This window comes from Anabrus simplex, chromosome 7 (genome assembly GCF_040414725.1).
Source record: "Anabrus simplex isolate iqAnaSimp1 chromosome 7, ASM4041472v1, whole genome shotgun sequence".
Lineage (NCBI taxonomy): Eukaryota > Metazoa > Arthropoda > Insecta > Orthoptera > Tettigoniidae > Anabrus > Anabrus simplex.
In genome coordinates this window covers 10119852-10140234 of record NC_090271.1, presented here as the reverse complement: position 1 = coordinate 10140234, position 20383 = coordinate 10119852, and the positions used below count along the sequence as shown (strand labels likewise).

Sequence of the window (20383 nt, the reverse complement as noted above, 5' to 3'; positions counted from 1 at the left end):
ATGAACTGCTTTCCTATGTGTCATCTGCCTTTCAGATTCAGGTTTTTCCTGAAGCCACCTCTGCACATCAGCACATCAAGTTTTTATATTACAAAGCCTTTTCCCTAAGTGATAACTCCATTAAATAAGTATATAGAATTAGATGACAAAAATATCTATACACACAATCATCAAAGATCTGCATTCAGAGCTGTCGCCCAGGTGGGGGGATTCCCTATCAACTGTTTGCCTAGTCTTTAGTCTTTTCTTAAATGATCAAAGAACATGGAAATTTCATTGTATTCACAACAAGTAAAGAACACAAAACAAATAAGTTAAAAAATGAAATGCAGGAAAAAAATAGGTACTTGTGCAATACAATACTGCAGGACAAAACTTATATAGTTAATAATAATAATGATCGAAACAACTCATATTTTCTACACAGAGGTGTTATTTTTCATAGTTCTCAGAAAGTAACAACTCCACTAAATATTGAGAATTAGATGTAACAATATCTGTGTTTACAATAAGTGGCCTACATATTAAATCAAATGTTAAAACTATCTTAATGGCTGCCGACAGTAGGATTCGAACCCACCATCCCCTGAATGCAAGCTCACAGCTACGTGACCCCAACCACATAGTCAACTCGCTCAGTCATCTTAGAAAATATGACTTTTTCTATCAGCAGAGGATTTTTTAAATCATCATACTTTGTATAGGCTATGCGATATGTACAGAAGTCCTCTGGTTATCTGAGTAAACACCTTCTGTATTTAAGCTAGTACGTCAGTCAGCTCACTCACTCTGTCCACGTACACCGGCGATCTCATGATTTGATTATTGACGTCTTGTGCAATTATAAGACATACGAACTGAGAGTGCTTTTGAGTGTGGTGAGCCAATCATAAAAATAGCCTATGTGGATAAAGCAGATATGCGTCAGCAATAGGATGATGGTGATGAGACTCCAGTTTAAAAAAGGCATCAAAGATCTACTTCAGTTGTATGCCCCACAAACACGTTGCATAGAGGACTTTTTAGAGGAAGTGGAGAAACAAATAGAAGATAAGGAAGTGCTACTGATGGGAGATCTAAATGCACAAGTTAGAATAGAAAGACAAGGAAAGGAAGATGTTGTAGGGCCCTTTGGATATGGAAATGTAAATCCAGAAGGCAAGTTGTTGGTCGATTTTTGTATGAAGAACCAAATGACTGTTGGAAACACCTGGTTTAGGAAGAAGAACAGTTAGAAGATTACAAGGTATGGTTGGGGAGACAGATGAACAAAGACCATGACTGATTATATAATCATCGAGAAAGAACATCGGAAGAACCTTTGAGATGTTACAGCCATGCCTGAAGAAACCTTTTGTGGAGATAATAAATTTGTGATAGGAAAACAGAAAGTGAGAAAGATTGGAAAACCCCCATTAAGAAGAGAGGAAAAGAATTAAAGTATGGAGAAAAGCATACAGGAGAAAGATTGGAAAACCCCCATTAAGAAGAGAGGAAAAGAATTAAAGTATGGAGAAAAGCATACAGGAAGAATTTCAAAGGGAAATAATACCTTTGGTACCCAGGACAGAGATGGGGAATGTTGAAGACGAACGCACCGGGCGAGTTGGCTGTGCGGTTAGGAGCGCGCAGCTGTGAGCTCACATCCGGGAGATAGTGGGTTTGAATCCCATTGTCGGCAGCCCTGAAGATGGTTTTCCGTTGTTTCCCATTTTCACACCAGGCAAACACTGGGGCTGTACCTTGATTAAGGCCACAGTGGCTTCCTTCCCATTCCTAGACCTTCCCTGTCCCAATGTCGCCGTAAGACCTATCTATGTCAGTGTGAAGTAAAGCAAATAGCACGAATGAATGAAGATGAATGCAAAAGATTTAAGGAAGCACTGGTTGGATGTGCAGAAAAGGTATGTGGTAGAACATCAGGAAATGTGAAAGATAAAGAGACACATTGGTAGAATGATAGGGTAAAGATTAAAGTGAAGGAAAAGAAAATGGCATGGAAAGCATGGAACATCTAAGACTGAAGAAAGTAGAAGAAAATATGTGGAGGCAAAGAATTTGGCCAAGAAATTAGTGGAGGAAGAAAAGAGGAAAAGCTGGGCCTTATTCACACAGAAATTGTGAGATGATATGAAGGGAATCAAGAAACTATTGTATGGAATCTTAAGAAACAAAAAGAGAGAGCACGTAAACACCAGATTTGTGAAGGATGAAGGCGGCATAATATTAACAAAGCCAGAATTCATAAGAAATAGATGGAGAGAGTATTTTCAGAAGTTGCTGAACATGAGAACTAATGACAGTCATTCAACCGACCACCAGGAAGGCAATTAGTTGATGAAGAAATGGATAAAGAAATTACAATGAATGAAATTGAAATGGCAATAAGAAAGATGAAGAATGGAAAACTCTTGAAACAGATGAAATTACAGGGGAGATGATAAAGGCAGCTGGAGCTGTGGGCCTGCAGTGAACATACCGAATGCTCAGGATTGTCTGGGGGAATAAGGAGGTAGCCTCCGTGGCTCAGGCGGCAGCGCGCCGGCCTCTCACCGCTGGATACTGTGGTTCAAATCCCGGTCACTCCATGTGAGATTTGTGCTGGACAAAGTGGAGGCAGGACAGGTTTTTCTCCGGGTACTCCGGTTTTCCCTGTCATCTTTCATTCCAGCAACATCCTCCAGTATCATTTCATTTCATCTGTCAGTCATTTATCATTGCCCCAGAGGAGTGCGACAGGCCTTGGAAGCCGGCACAATTCCTATCCTCGCCGCAAGTTGGGGTGGGGTGGGGGGCATCATTCATCTCATTCCTGACCCGGTCATTGACTGGAAAACAGGTTGTAGGTTTTCAATAAATAGGTCCCTGAGGATTGGCAAAAAGGAATAATCATCCCAATTTTCAAGAAAGGTGATAAGAATGTATTAAAGAACTACAGGGGAATTACTCTGATATCCCATGTTGTTAAGATAATGGAGAGGATAGAGGAAAATCAGTTTGGTTTCAGAAGCGGAAGGTCAACAATAGAGCCCATTTTCATTAAGAGTTGTTTATTGCTCCATCTGATGATGTAAATGTGTTTTTTTTATTTCTGTCATGTCAACTAAGGTATAATACTGATTCATTAAACTAATAAATAGAATTACTTAATAGCCTACCTATTTAATAGCTAGGTACTTTGGAATTATGTTTTGATTACTTTTGTAACACTGCAAATATATCCATCTATTATTTAAACCTCCTCCCTGTACGAAGAGGACAGTGAATGCAAGTGGGTATTATTTTCAAATGAGCTGAGACCAGGAGTCCATTATAGTGTACGATTCTTCAGTGTGCATGGCTCTGTATGTCTCGCTGCACCGGGAAGTTCAGCTTTCCGCCAATGTCCACTGTTGCAGGTTATAAATTTCATTTTTTGTCTGTACTGAAGATCTACATGTGATATAAATTCTTATAATTTTGTTAATTACCACCTATTCAATACAATAAAAACATAATAAAAACTTACATATTTATTAAGTTGTTGATATGGTACATGTTTCGCTCCTTTTTTGTGAGCATCATCAGCTAATTATTATTTACTTAAGGTTATATAAGATCATGAATCTATTCTATTGGATTAAGATTATGCTTGTGAACTTGATTGACAAGTATTATAATATTTTACAAGTCATATAACAATAAAATTATGTCTAAGTTAAAACATATTTGTCTAAAATCTATCTAAGTCTTAACATTTTATTGGCAAAACTCATCTGGTGAATGTCCGACTCATTGGCTGAATGGTCAGCGTACTGGCCTTCGGTTCAGAGGGTCCCTGGTTCGATTCCCGGCTGGGTCGGGGATTTTAACCTTAATTCGTTAATTCCAATGGCACGGGGGCTGGGTGTATGTGTTGTCTTCATCATCATTTCATCCTCATCACGACGCGCAGGTCACCCACGGGAGTCGAATAGAAAGACCTGCACCTGGCGAGCCGAACCCGTCCTGGGATATCCCGGCACAAAAAGCCATACGACATTTCATTTCATCTGGTGAACATTCTTTAAAATTATTTTAGAAAACCTTTTGAGATCTGGCTAATTGTATAGATTCAATGTTGCTTGACTTGTATGATTGTCGTTGAAACTTCGTTAACTATATTAACAATTTTCTACAGTTGATAATTGCCTATGTTATGAACATTTTACTTGTTCTCGATGTTGCTGGAGTAACATTTGTACAAAATGTATTAGCATTAATTTTATGTTGTCAATACGAGAATATTGTTCATGAACAAACTTGTTGGTGAATAAACACTTTCTAATGTGATGTAGAATTTGAATTGTTCTTGTATGTTCCAAATTGGGCTTGTTGGTATATCTGTAATGAAAGATAAAATATATGTTTATGGTTTTGAGGTTTTGATTATATTTCTGTATAAACTTTTTATCGAAAGAACTGTCACTTACTTTTCTTTCTGCTGCGTAATTGTCTAGTGTTACTCCTAGCCTCTTGAGAACTACTTGTTTTGTTTGCACTCCTTGTATTATATGAGTGAGTGTGGATGAGTTTACGTTTTGGCGGGGAGTGGGAAGGGGAAGTGAAGGTAGGCGGTGCATTGATGGCTGCAATGGATTGTGGAGGGGACTGCCTAGGAGAAGTAAGGGGAGGAGTTGAGTTTGTTTGCGTCAATAAGCAGTTAACTTTTGTCGGATTAAAATGTTTATAGCATTTATTTATATCAGATTTAAGCATTTGTATTAGTTCCGGTAATTGTACTAAGATGGGGTCCTTTATTTCAATTTCGTCATTTAGGTTTTTATTTTTGTTGTATTGCTGATCTAAATGAATGTATATGTTTTCTAATTCCGTCATTTCTTTTCCTTTTTCTACTCTTCTTAGAATTCTAAAATTCCTTTCAATAGTTGTAAAACTGTGTCCAGTTTCTAGCATGTGTGCTCCCACTGCAGAATGTTTCTTGTGTTTGGCTGCATTTACATGTTTGAGATATCTTATCACAAAGCTTCGGCCAGTTTGGCCAACATACAAAAAATTGCATTCTGCACACGCAAGCCTATATATTCCAGATCCTTGATATTGATTACTATTTATATTAACTTTATAGTGGTTGAAGAAAATATTTCGGTTCGTGTTTTGGGTTTTGAAGGCAATGTTAATATCTCGTTTTTTGATAGTATTAGTGACTTGGAATATAGCGGGGTTATTAAATGTAAAAGTTGCAAATTTGGATTTCTTATATTTATCTGGTATTAGACTTGTGGCCAATTTTATTTTTACCTTATTAATGATCTTGTTAACCATCTCTATTTTATAACCGTTATTGAGATTTCTTTTATGAAATTAAGTTCTTTCTGTAAACTCTTACTTGTTAGTGGAATTTTTAGGGCTCTATAAACCAAACTCAAAAAATGCCACCTGTTTGTGAGAATTGGGGTGGAGTGACTCGTTTTTAATCGTTATTGGAGTAAACATCGGTTTTCTATAAATCTGAAAATCAAATTTATTTCCTGCTCTCTTTACATTTATATCTAGAAAACTTAGCGAATTGTTACTTTCGTCTTCTTTAGTGAATTTTATGTTACTGTCTAATTTATTTTAAAAATCCAAAATATTATCACTGTTATTCAGTTTACTGTCTATTATAACAAATGTGTCATCCACGTATCTCAGCCAAAGGTTTAGTCCTTCTATGTTATTCAAAATTTTAACATGTTCTAGATGATCCATATAGATGTTAGCTAGTATACCTGATGCAGGGTCACCCATTCCTAAGCACATTTGATGATATATCTTTTGATTAAATGTAAAGTAATTATTATTTAAAACAGATCTCAATACACTTATGAATTCTTCTATTTCACACCTACTTAATTTGCTGTGATTGAATAAAGTATGTCCCACATGGCACGGGTCGCTGTCACAGAGGTTAGGAATTCAACACGACACGTCTCGGACGATGTCACAGCGGGCTATGCGAGGCTGCGAACTTAGTTTCAATACCAGGCTAGTGAAGATATTATTGGTCTGGCATGGTTAGGTCCAGCTTGTAACAAGACAACTGGGCAGGGGACAACAAAGTGGTCAACAGGCCTCTACCATTCCACACACTCCACAAGGTATGAGGCGATTAATAATCCTGCGACTAATTAAAACGTACCCAGTGCACTCTGTGACTATTTTAAACTGCATGATTTTCTCATTTTCAACGAAGGTGGCAGCCCTAGCCTGTCAATAGCAGCACAGAAAATGGTGGCAAATTTGAGTTTTACAGTGCTTCCGTTTTAATTCTTTTTTATTGTTTTTTTTTTTTTTTTGGCTAGTTGCTTTACGTCACACCGACACCGTCTTATGGCGATGATGGGACAAGGAAGGGCTAGGAGTGGGAGGGAAGTGGCCGTGGCCTTAGTTAAGGTACAACCCCAGCATTTGCCTGGTGTGAAAATGGGAAACCACAGAAAACCATCTTCAGGGCTGCCGACAGTGGGGTTCAAACCTACTATCTCCCGAATACTGGATACCAGCTGCACTTAAGAACCTGCAGCTATCAAGCTTGGTCATTTTAATTCTTGTAAATAAAAATACTTCTTGGGGTCGGTTAGTGGATTGAGGAGAAGCGTTGGTGCCAGGAGGCTCATAGTGAGGTTGCACATGAATAACTTCCACACAACATTCCAGCCTACAAGATCCTTGCTCACAATTAGCAACTCTGAATCGCTCGAACATTCTCATGTAACAGGTTGCCACTATTATATGCTGGAGTACTGAGCTATCTCCTTAAATTATAAAAACTTTTGCGTACATTTTTCTTACGTACGATCGATCCATGCGGGAAAATTGTGGTTGAGGACAAATACATTTTGAATGATCGATGCGATAAAATGGTAGTTCGAGGAGCGATAGATGCGGGGAAATTTAACATTGGTTTATATGGAACGTTTTTGGGACCGAATAAATTGAGCGATGAATACGGGAAAACGACAGTTGCGAGAACAATGCACGAGATTCTACTGTAGTAGGCAGTTCCTGACCTTGAGCAAAGTCACACTGATAGCTGTTAAGTAGATATTTATAGGCTGATGGAAATGACCATGAGCACTTGACTCTAAATACTAAATCTATTCATGCTATGTGATATACCACTTATAACTAGGATGTTGGTCCCAAATTTCATAAATGGCGTAAAACCCAGTAAATACATCCCGTCAATTTTGCACTAAGATAATAAAAGATCATGTTGACAATTACAATATTCAACAAGTAAGATGAGAATAACATCCATACCTTAACTGGAAGAGTGTGGCTGCGAGGAACTGCCATTTTCTCAGGACTCGATTTACTTGGAGATGAACTTGACTCTGAATCTGAGCCAGGTGACTCAGCATCTGACACTGTTTCGTTCATGAAGCAAATCTGAAGGTTCATACCTGAAAGGGAGAGTTATGTTATTGTTTTTCCTTCCCACTTTCATGATTTTCTGAGATAAAGGAGAAAGAAAGAACGAATAACATAATATACATATGAGATATACAGATTCTGGACTAAAGCAGCTTTGGTAGCACAAGAACTGACACTGAGTGGTCCACCAGGGTCAACCAAGACATCTCAAGACAAGAGGATTTACAGACAAGCTCTATGACTCAGTAAGTCCATAAAATGCAGAAAATTTCATACTTAATACTCTATAATATTTATAGCTTCACGAGGAGGGTGTTCCTTTCCATTACTTACTTACCTGGGATATCCCGGCACTAAAAGCCATACGACATTTCATTTCACTTACTTACCTATCGGATTCCTTTCCTCCTTTTGTGTCTGTCCTGTATTCTGAGTCATTTACCATCTGTATTTATGTTTGTTTCCTTTGTTTTTCTGATCCTCTACTTTGCACATAAATGAGTGTTGACGCTGGGAAGCAGAAATGAGCTTGTCAGAGACTGAAAACAACTACAGTAAGATTGATGAGGAGAGAACCAACCAAGGTGTGGATATTGTCCTTCTCCCCACACTAACCTGTCATGTAGGTACTTCTCCTGTCTTTCTATACATGACTCAAATTGCTTATGCTTGTTCCCTTACCACCTTACTGAAGAATTCTGTCATCATCTGCAGCTCACAGCATTTCCGCAACTGTCTTGGCGCTTCTTTATTGTACCACAGATGGTAATTACCCCTATCCGTATTGAATTCTGGCGACTGTTAACTCAGCCAGATCAAAAATCTCTTATTTGGATTATTCCGTATTGATCTTATAGTAAAAGAAAAGGATATAATTGGTCCACCTTGCGCAGTGCACTGTGTGATTTTTCTTGAAGTTTCTTATAAGACACATTTGTGTATTGACTAAGGTGGATCAATTATAAAATTTTCTTTCAGAACAGAAATTGGCATGTTTAATAATATTTAACATTATCATCATTAATCAATTTACTCACTTCTGATTGTTGTAACCCCACTGGTTTTCACTTTGCTGGTTACATCTCTGCTGGAGCGTTGCCATCCCGGTTCGGTTTTCCTCAGGGCACATCGGAAAGATAAACCGGTGATAGTCTTCACTTATCCCATCTATTTGCTTCAGTCCGACCTTCCCTTCCATGATCAACTTCTCTAAGCTTTCTCCAGGTTGTGTTGCAATGTGCCCAAAGAAATGAAGTATTCTTTCAATGATATGACAAGAAAGGTGTTTAAAAATCTTCAACTTCTAAAGAATAGATGCATTGGTTTCTCTTGCGGTCCAAGACACATGTAGCATTCTATGCCAGCTACACATTTCAAAGGCATCGATGCGTTTTCTGTCTAAAGCCTTTACGGTCCAGGTTTCACAGCCATATGAAAAAACAGAGAATACAAGGGTTTCAAACGAGACGGATCTTTGTATTATTAACAGGTCCCCCGTTCGTCCAGATCACCGTTAATTTCATCCTTCTCATTATCCCTTTCTTAGAACTTCTCGTATCACTGACTGTTGACCCAACTCTTTTACACGGCCTGGTCCACCTTTTCAATACCATGAATGTTTATTGATGTCAACATATATCACATAACGTTTAAAGACGGTTGGTACTAGTTTCGATGCTCATTGCACGTCGTCATCAGCCAACAAATCAATTGAGCAAAATGCAACTTATTGAATAGCAATATATAACACATGATAGTACCTACAAGACAAATGTTAAACTATGACTAGTTGAAATATACAAAACATATGACAGCAAATACAAGGATTAATGTTGAAAGTTAAATTGTCAAAAGTTAAAACAATGAAAGCAAAACAGAGAAGGTAACAATAGTTAGGGTATGAAACACGAGAAAGTAGTCCAGCTTGAGGTTTGTAGAACATAAGGTGTATCTATATACAACATTTAAATGCACCTACTAAGGCAAATTTTAAATGAAACGTTAAAATGATGAGGGTATGGTGCGTATGACCATCTAAAACACATGACAGCACCTATAAAGTCACTGTTAGATTATAACCAGTTGAAATGATGTGGTGCGTCTGACCGTAAAATATAAAATTTTTGAGAAGGTATCCCAGTTGTTGAGTCTTGATAAACAAGAGAATAGTCCAGCTTGAAGTGCATAGATCATGCAACATATGTTATCAGTGGGAAGAATAAACCTTGTTCTCTTAAGTTGTGGTAATTAACAGGCTTAATTCAGGTGGTTTCGAAGCCAACAATGTGGTCGTGTGAAGATCACAATTTGAATTAATGTCATGATTCCCAGTTCAGTATGGAAACGTGGAGACCTGACGAAAAGATTGAAAGCCAAATTAGGCGTGATATAAATGTACATAGCCAAAAGAAATATAAGGGAAAGGAGGCGAACTCACCTTGAGTAGCGTGATGGCACAGATGTTGAAAGGAGAGGAGCTGGGCTAATGAAGAGAGCAATAATGGAGGCCGAATAGCGGAAGGGAAGGGAGAGTGAGGGGAGGGGAAGGGGAAAGACGAGGAGCTAAAACTGAGGAGTAGGGCTATGGTGGAACAGAGGCATGAGGTAGTGGGGGTAAGTGACGGAGATGTGTATTGCACATGGCTTGAAAGATAGCGCTAGTGTTTGGAAATCTGATATTTTTAAACAAGTTAATTAAGAAATCGAAAAGGATATTAGGCTTAGAGATTTCATTTAAGTTGAAGTTAGGATTAAAGTATTGATCGAAATGGATAAAATAATTTTCGATTATATTCATGAGAGGCCCTTTATTGGCCATTTGAAGGATCTCTAAATTGTGTTCAATGTCGGTAAACTTGTGGTTGTAGTCAGATGTGTTGACCTATTGCTGAAAACCTATTGTATCTTATAGCGTTGACGTGCTCTGAATATCTAGTGGTGAAACTGCGTCCTGTTTGCCCAACGTATGAGGAATTGCAGTCATTGCATTTGAATCTGTAGATTCTGGACTTTAAGAAAGTATTGGACATGTTAACTGATGGAGAATTGTGCAGAATTTCAGAATTCCTGTTATTTGTTCTGAAGGAAATTTATGTTTTCTGAAGAGATTGGTGATTTTGTAGACATTTTTGTTGAAAGTAAAGGTGGAAGTAGTGGTGTCTTTAGATTTTTCTTTAGTAAGAGTGGTCTTAGGTCGGTGTCTGAACTTCATAATCTGTTCTATAAACGGTTTATTGTAACCGTTAAATTTGGCGATTGCACGAATAGTATTGAGTTCGTTGTTCAAGTCTTTCTTTGACATGGGTATTGTGAAGGCACGGTGGACTAAACTATTATAGGTAGTACGTTTGTGTGCTTGGAGATGTGTGGAGTCTTGACGAATGGTAGTTGCAGTTTGTGTGGGTTTCCTGAAGATTTTGTAAGATAAAGAGGAAGGGTGTCTATGAATGGTCAAATCTAGAAAATTGATTAACCTGTTTGTTTCAGACTCAAGTGTAAATTTAACGTGGGGATCGATGCTGTTAGGATCGTGAAGGGTAGAGGCCGCGATCTTAATTTCTTCGTTCATAATTACGAATATGTCATCCATGTATCTCGCCCATAGAAGAATGTTGGGAAAGTTGTTGATTTTAGTGTGTTCCAGATAATCTAAATACATCTCCGCTAAGATGCCAGAGGCGGGTGAACCCTTTGCTAATCCGTCTTGTTGATAAATAGTTTTGTCAAAAGTGAAAAAGTTATTATTGACGACTAATTTCAGAATGGAGATGAAGTCATGTATTTCAAGTTTGCTAAGAGGACTGTATTTCTTTAAGTTGCTTTCAATAATAGGGAAAAGCTTTGCTGTTTGTATGCTTGGATACATGTTGACTATGTCAAAAGAATGAAGGGAGTAGTTAGGTTGCAAGTCAAAGGTCTTTAGTTTGTCAATTAGTTCAATGGTGTTTTTAATAGACTTATTGGCAAGAAAATTTTAGTTTTTAGCCAAGAAACTTTGGACAAATTGAGAGGCTTTATACAGAGGACTAGGCCTACAGTTAATAATAGGGCGGATAGGGATGTTGGCCTTACGGATCTTTGGGAGGGCTTTAGCTGTAGGAAGACCCGGGCTCATATTTAGAAGCTTAGATTTTTCGAGGTCCGTGAAAAGAAAGGAAGTGTTCTTTACGGTTTGTTTTAATTGTCGCTGAATTTGTTGGGTTGGGTCTTTCTTAATTATTGAAAAGGTGCTGCTGTTAAAAAATTCCTTAGTTTTGGAGACATAGTCGATTTTATTCATTATAACTGTGGTATTACCTTTATCAGCTTTAGTGACTATTAGGTCGTTATTATTGATTTTCTTTTTAAGTTTGGCGATTTGTTTGTGTTCGGAAATCTGCTTATTGTCAGCGGGATTAATGGAGGAGAATCTTTTGTTAACGTTGTCAGAGGTAAAAATGTTGTCTAATTTCCTTTTCACTTCGAATCTACGTTCGTCATATTGTTGTAGCGACATTTTGTTGATGGCGGCTTCAGACTCAATAACTAAAGTAGTGGCGATGTTCATTTTGTTCAGGTTAGGCCAGTTGTGCTTTGAGCCTTTCGATAGAATGGCGGTTTCTTCTTCATTTAAGTTACTTTAGACAGGTTAATTAACTACAGGGGGGTGGAATTTCTCAATTACATTTTTAGACAAACTAGTCTATTTAGACTGATTTTTCGGTGGAGTTGTGTTCATTTTTAAAGTGTTTAATTTTTTCTCTAAGGTAAGTTGTTTCTGCAAAAGTTGGTCAAAAAGTCTGTTATTAATTTGGTCTTGGAAAAGATTCCACTGGGCACTAGGGAGCAAATTGGTTGCTTCAAGGTGAGTCTCTTAAAGTCTATTATTCAAGTAAGATTTTTTTCTAATGTAAAAACCATATTTCATTTCTTAGCCAAATTTTGTTGGTTTTTTGGCGAGTTTTGATAGAAAGAGGTGCGGAACAATGTTTTTTAACGGTGCCTTTTAAAAAATTTGGAGTCAAATCATGCGTAATACACTGCTTCAAGAAGCTGATATCTTTGCCCAATTTGGCGATTTTAATTTTCAGGCTCATGTAGTGGTACGCCTTTCACTTTGCCTGGTAGGCTATCTCATTGAATGTACATTCATGGTATTGAAAAGGTGGACCTTTAACATTTTCATTTTACTGTAATCCCAGTTCAATACGGAACAAAATGAAGTTTCTAACTTTCACTGTACTGCTCTATCAATTACTATGAGTTGAGCTCCAGTCCATCCCCATGACTCAACTTTCTTCACTCTTGTTAGTTCTTCCTCACTGCTGGCAAGCAGTGTGGTGTCATCGGCAAACAGCAAGTCGTTAATTTTTCTCTCATCAATCGAGGTGCCTCCAACCCAATCTTCAAATGCCCCCTTATGATATACTTGCACATTAAAGTAAATAGGTATATGCTTCCAGGGGCAGGTTTGTGTATCCCTAGCCTTGGTAATGAACACATCATATTTCTACAATTAATACTAGCAAAATTAACGCCAGGTGACCTCCTCTTACATCCAACCAGTTTAATGAGGTAAACCAAGCAACCTGTCTGTGCGGTATTTGTCGCATAGCCGTAACATTGTATTTGGAAGATGGTAGGTTCAAATCTGGACACTGCGAGCCCTGATGATGGTTTTCTGTGATTTCCCATTTTCTCACTAGGCAAATCTTAATTAAAGTCATGATCACTTCCCAGCCCTTTCCTATTCCATCATCCATGAAAACCTGAGGGTTACGGTACACAAGTCAACCATCGCCTGTTCACTTATAGGAGCCGTGAAATACTATTAGATATATTCATTATGTTACAAGGAACGAGGAGAGGTGAGAAAATACTTATACAACACTGAACAATACACTATATATGATTAGGGACAGCATACAGCGACCATGTTTAATGGGTGACTGAGGGACGATGACATCATCATAAGGTGTTAGAGAGACAGGGAATTAAATCCAAAAACTAAGTCCGAAGAAGGAGGGGCGGTAATCAGCTACAGTTCGACAGGTTGCCATTACCACGTGCTCGTGACCACGGTACCGTTACTGTCAATTCAAGAATTTATATTTATTTAATTAATGGCTTGTGTATACACATCTCCGCCTGTTGCCATTTCTTAATGGATGCAGTATTTTTGTATCCGTCTCTTGGCACAGGCCAGAGCAAAGTATAGCTTCCCCCGAAGTCCCAGTCTCATCCATGGCTGTGACAATATGGAAGCTGCTGGGGTATGGGCAGTGCTGAGTAATGACATTTGGGGCACAACTAGTGTCTGAGTGTTATGAAAGGTGTTGCTCATAGGATCAGTCGTGCTGCAGTGGTAACTTCTGGTCCAGTGAGGAAAGCAATGGCAAACTACCTCACTCCTCATCTTGCCTAGTACGCCTCATTTGGGTTCTGCCATTGGTTTTTGCAGTTGCCCTATAACTGCATAGCCTTTGGTGGTGCTATTTGAGGATCCAACCAGCCTCTGGGCTGATCACCTGAGACAGTGTATACACATCATGCAGTAATGTGTAGTTAATTAATTAACAAATAGTACAGGTATTCAAAGTGATTCATGTGTGTTGTTTAACTGCGTATCAAACTGTGATGAAATGAACCTCGTGAGTTATTTGAAATTCAAGTAGATGACTTATGCAGAACATGCAATGGATGTCAAAATAACCTTTTATAGTAATCAGTGAGTATCGTTTGAACACACTACTTCCTATTCTTGCTGCTGTGTGAACTTGCAATGTAGACCCCGTTTTAATTTTTCTGTGTAAGAATACTTCTTTAGATGGGTCGTTGGGTCCCTGGGTAGCATAAAGGAAACATCTTTCCTCCGTGCTGCTTCAGGTATCGTTTCATATAATTTGTACATACTTTTCTCATTCCTAAACATGCACCCGCGTTCATAAACTGTTCCCTAATGATCGGACGCTCAAGCGGTACCGAAGTGATCTCTAGTGTTTTGTTGCTTTGTGTTTAATATCCAGTATTTTAATGGTTTGTTGTGGTTTCTATGGTGAATTTATATCCTCAGTGTGTATTGCATATAAGATCCTTTTTGGACATGGTAGAATTCAGCCTTTAGATTAAAACTTTTTGTTTTGAACGTAAATCACTCACTTGATTTAAATAACAACATTTATTACACTTACGACACTTATATAACACATTATAATACATAATACGGAGTATTGATGGGCAGATGCCCTCGATAACAGTCAGTCACATGTTCCCGTCTCCTCTCGCACGAGGCACCCAAGCATAACAGTCTCTCATCCCATTCCATCCACACCACTTCCGGCTGAGGGACTTCAAAATAAATACACACTGAAGAGTGCTGCTATCTGTCCTAAAGTGGTAGCGAGTAACTAGGTGTTCTAGCCATAGCTAGGCCGGATCATGCTCCCCACCATTGAATCACCATGATTCAACCGAATTAAATTGCCTGATATGCCCTCATGAGGATGGAAGATAGGAAAACTTAAAAGGGTCCACCTTTTCAATACAAAAATGTTATAGTTTATTTATAACATATATTTGCACTTGGAACTAGTTTCGACGCTGTTTGGCGTCATCATCAGCCAAAAATGAAATTCTTAGAATTAAATGCCCTCATGAGAGTTCAGTTCAATTCAAGTATCACACAGGCACTGACATACAGAGTTCATGTTCAGTAACCAAATGAGTTGATCATTCAACAAAATATACATATAAACATAGGCAAAACAGAAACACAAGCAATAAAATATTTACACACTGTTAACAGAAGGTACTAAGTAGGTTGACTGTGTCCTCATCCATTATTATGCAGTATGAATTAAGCACACTATAAGCTCTCAGTTCAAATCACACACACAACACCATAATTACACTCTGAAATGAACAAAGAAACAAATATTATGAAACACATTATATTTTAGCCACACAACCCTGATTAGTGTTCAACAGGTAATGGAATTAACTTCTTAACAGGTCGTTTAAAAAGACCACTGGTTGTTCTGATTGTAGCCACTCATGCAAGTCCATCCTTCCCAGGGTGAACAGTCTCCACCACAACCAACTTCCAACAGAGAGGAGGAAGGTTGTCCTCCTCCAGAAGAACAACTGTTCCAGTAGCTAGGTTCTCCTTCGGACAGGTCCATTTCTTCCTCTGCTGCAGTGAGTTCAGGTAATTGGCAGACCACCTCTTCCACAACTGCTGCTGCATTGCCTGGATACGCTGCCATCGAGACAATCTGTTCATGGGCAGGTCAGTAATGTCAGGCTCAGGAATGGTTGTAAGGGGGGCACCAATTAGGAAGTGAGCAGGTGATAAATAATTAAGGTCACTGGGGTCATTGGATAAGGCAGATAGGGGGCGAGAATTAAGACAGGCTTCTATTGTCAAGTTTAAAAACTTCATGTTTATTCCGTATTGAACCGAGAATCTAATGGAAACAAGAGAGGTCCACCTATTCAATACCATATAATGTTGTAAGAAAAATTATAACATTTTATTATACTCGGTACCGGTTTCGATGCTGGTGTGCATCATCAGCCAAAAATAAGAAAAATATACATAGACAAAGTTACAATAAACAATGCATAAAGTACATACAAATTTTACAGAACTGGCAAGACCTAATTAAAAATGGGATCCATAAACATTAACCTATGACCTAAACTAAAAAATATCACCAACTGTCTTAAAACTATGAATATATGTCCTCTTGATAAAAGTCCTCTGAATCTAAAAATACTGCACCATGTGCAAACAAAAACCAATGTTTCACTATCATAAAAGTCCATCTATTGGTTAAAAATGGCTGTTATTAAAATAACACAACCAGTCAAAAGACGTAAATTCCTATTTTACGTGATAAAACACAGGTCTTCTCTAACATAGCCGCTTTCTTTAAGTATTAGATAACAAGATCTTTTTGATGAAAAATATTGGCGGACGCCGTGTTTCCAGGGTACTGTTCTCGGTTCAAACTAGGACCTAAAGCAAGTAAAAAAGAAAATAATATCAAGAAAGGCTTTTTAAAAAAAATCTTGTCTTAAAAATTTACGTGAATAAGAGACTCACCTCTGGGAGCGTAATTATTGTGTGTTATTAGACGTTAGGGAAGACACTGAGAGCCGCAAGACACCGTGAACAATGCACCCGCGTTGGAGGGGAAGGGAGGGGGAAGCAAAACAGGGGAGGCACTGAGAAGGAGTAGGAGGGGCCCGGAGCCAATGGCAGTGAAAGAAGGAGGGAAGAGGGAGCGGAATTATGCAGGGCAATGCGGCGAGAGGGCGTGGCGTGAGAATGTTTTTTGTATGTTATGAAAAACTAATTTGCTATTGGATGCTTTTCTAAGTCTGAAAAACGCTATCAAAAAATCAAACAATACTCTTGGTTTCTCAGAAATGTCATTAAGATTCAAACCTGCATTAAAGTATTGGTCCAGGTGAATAAAACAGCTCTCAGTGATGTCAAGTAAAGTACTTTTATTAATAACCTGTAAAACTGTAAGATCCTGATCAATGCTAGTAAAATTATGTTGAAAATCTTTCATATGCTGCCCCATTGCTGAAAACTTATTGTACCTAACGGCATTAACGTGTTCCGCGTATCTAATTTTAAAGTTATGCCCTGTTTGTCCAAGATAAGAACTTCTGCAGTCATGGCAGCATAATCTGTATACTCCAGAATTATGAAAAACATTATTTCTATTTAATGAAGTGGAATTATGCAGGATGTCAATACTTCTATTATTAGTTCTGTAAGAAATCTTAGTGTTATGTTTTTTGAAGATGTTGGTAATGCTGTGTATTTTATTTGTAAAGGTAAAAGTCGAAAAATTATTCACCTTGGGTTTTTCTCTCGAAAGGGTAGTATTAGGACGATACTTAAACTTGTTAACAATTCTATCCATGAAAGCATTCTTAAAACCATTGTTTCTAGCTATCGCCCGGATTAGATTTAATTCTTTATTCAGATTCTTTTTCGACATAGGAACTCTAAAGGCTCTGTCAACCAGACTATTATATGTGGCATTTTTATGGGCCTGAGGATGGGAAGAATCGTTCCTGATGGTGATAGCAGTCTGAGTAGGCTTTCTATAGATATTATATGAAAAGGAAGAAGGTGAACGAGTAACCGTTAGGTCCAAAAAATTTAAACGATTATTATTCTCGGATTCTAAGGTAAACTTTATATTCTGATCTAAACTGTTAAGATTGTCAAGAGTAGCTTTTGCATCTGTGGACCGTTCATCTAGAATTACGAAGGTATCGTCGACAAATCTAGCCCAGAAATAAATATTACTGAAGGTTAAATTTTTGCTTATAGCATTATTTTCTAAGTGGTCTAAGTAAATCTCTGCCAAAATCCCGGAGGCCGGTGACCCCATTGCCAGACCATTCTGCTTATAAATAGTATTATCAAAAGTAAAGTAATTATTATTAATTAGCAAGTTAAGAAGGCTCATAAAATTTAAAACTTCCAGTTTACTTAGTTGACTATTGGCAAGAAGATTCTTCTTGATGATAGGAAGAAGCTCCTTGTTACTTATACTGGGAAACATGTTAACTATATCGAAAGAATGCATAGTGTGATAAGGACGAAGAACAAAACTATCCAATTTATTAATTAATTCCATGGTGTTCTTAATCGAGTTGTTCGAAGAAAACTTATAATTTTTAGCAAGAAACGTTTGAATAAACTGCGCTAGCTTGTAAAGAGGACTGGGCCTGTAATTTATAATAGGTCGAATGGGGACACCGGCCTTGTGAATCTTGGGAAGTGATCTTGCTGTCGGCAAACTCGGGTTCATGGTTATTAACTTTTGTTTTTCTTGTTCCGTAAAAAGGAAGGAGGAATCCTTCAGGATTTGTTTTAGCTGTCTTTGAATGATTTGTGTAGGATCCTTCTTTATAATTGAAAAAGAATCATTATTAAAAAAGGCTTTGGTTTTCTGTGTATACTCCGTTTTATCCATAACTACGGTAGTATTGCCCTTATCAGCCTTTGTGATGATAAGGTTATTAGCAGATACCTTCCTCTTGAGGTCCTGAATTTTCTTATTTACTTTATAAGGATCCGTATTATTATTATTATTATTATTATTATTATTATTATTATTATTAGGGGATAATGCAAGTTTATCAGAAAGAAAAGTTTTTTCAAGTTGCTTTTTAACAACAAATCTGACTTCCTCTTGGAGGTCATGTGGCATTTTACTAATAGCCATCTCTGACTCAAATGACAAGTTTTGTAACTGTATTGACGGGATTTAGACATGGCCAGTTGTGCTTAGGATCTTTTTCGAGAATAGCCCTTTCATCCTCGTCCAAGGTTATGTTGGAGAGATTAATCAAAGGAGGATGGAACTGAGCCAACTGTGCAGTAAGTGTACATAGCTCCTCAAATGACAGTAGCGCATCACCCGCAACTCTTCTCAAGTGGTACTTCATGGACTTGACAGCTGCTTCCCACAGTCCGCCAAAGTGTGGAGAGCTGGGAGGTATAAAGTGCCACGTGATGCCTTCCATCGCTAATGAATTCCTTATCTCTTCACAAAAGCTGGTTGAAAGGAATAGTTTTCGGAGATCCTGCATTCTTCTGTTGGCACCCATGAAGTTAGTCCCATTATCACTATAGATCATGGAGCATTTCCCATGTCGAGCTATGAATCTCCTCAGGGCTGCCATGAAGGCATCAGTAGAGAGGTCACTCACCACCTCCAGGTGAAGAGCCTTAGTAGCCAGGCAGACGAACAATGCAATGTAGCTCTTCGTTGTCTGTTTGCTTCTTACATTCCCCCTCTTGACGAAGAAAGGACCAGAATAATCAGTTCCTACATTAAGAAATGGGCGACTCTGTTGCACTCTGGTAACAGGGAGCTGTCCCATCAGCTGTTCAGCAATTGACACCTTGAATCTAAAACACGTCAGGCACTTGTGGATGACTCTTCAAACTGCCCTAGCCGTGGGAATTCAGAATCTTTCTCTTAATGATGCAATTACTAATTGAGCCCCTGCATGTAAAAGCCTAATGTGTTCTGCCATCACAACAAGGTTTGTGAGAGCATGCCGGGGAGGAAGGATAAGCTGGTGCTTAGTGTCATAAGGTAGTTTTGAATTTACTAGTCTTCCTCCTACCCTTAGCATTCCCTTATCATCCAAGAAAGGATGTAAATATGCAATTTTACTCTTCCTTGAAATGCAGCATTTAGAGTTGAGACTGGCTATCTCTTGAGCATAACACACTTGTCGTGCAATTTTGATACAGGAGTGCAAGGCCATCTGCAGCTCTTGTGCACTTCATATCCCTAACCTCTTGTCTTGAGGATTGGCACTATTGTGAATAAATCGCCAACAATATGCAGTAACTCGAGTCAGAGTACTTCAGCATAAGTTCATCCCAATTTGTACCTATCAACATGACTACAGGAAGTGTGCTTTGTGACTCAGGTAGTTCCTCTTCTGCACGGGCCGATATTGTGTCTGGCCATAATTCAGTGGGCTCAGTTAACCAGGATGGTCTGTGCCACCACAGGTTCATACCTCGTAGTTGTCCTGGAGCAATACCTCTGGATATTAAATCTGCTGGATTACAACTGGTAGGAACATGTCTCCATTCTGCCTTGTGAGAGTATTCTTGAATTGAAGAGACTTGGTTGGCCACAAATGTTTTCCAGCGAGTAGCAGAAGATGCGATCCAGGCTAAGACAATGGTGGAGTCCGTCCACAGGTACAACTTGCTGACTGGCAGAGACAAAGCTGGAAGGGTCTTGTGGAGCAGTCGGGCAAGTAGTAGCGCTCCACACAATTCAAGTCTTGGTAGTGTCAGTTTCTTCACCGGAGCTACTCTGGATTTAGAACATAATAATCTGACACAGGTCTGTCCCGCTTTGTCGACAGACCATACATAAAGACAAGCTCCATAAGCTTGTTCTGAAGCATCAGAAAAACCATGAATTTGTACATCAACAGGGGG

General features: G+C 38.5%; 1 protein-coding gene across 4 annotated transcripts in view; it reads right to left on the bottom strand.

Annotated features, from left to right (window-relative positions):
• Schip1 (Schwannomin interacting protein 1) overlaps nt 1-20383 on the bottom strand; it is a 468359-nt gene that overhangs the window by 54392 nt on the left and 393584 nt on the right. For all 4 annotated transcript variants that reach the window (XM_067151046.2, XM_067151048.2, XM_068228559.1 and 1 more), the window contains one exon: nt 7285-7427. In XM_067151046.2, the coding sequence (XP_067007147.2) occupies nt 7285-7427 (143 nt within the window). The remainder of the gene's footprint in view (nt 1-7284; nt 7428-20383) is intronic.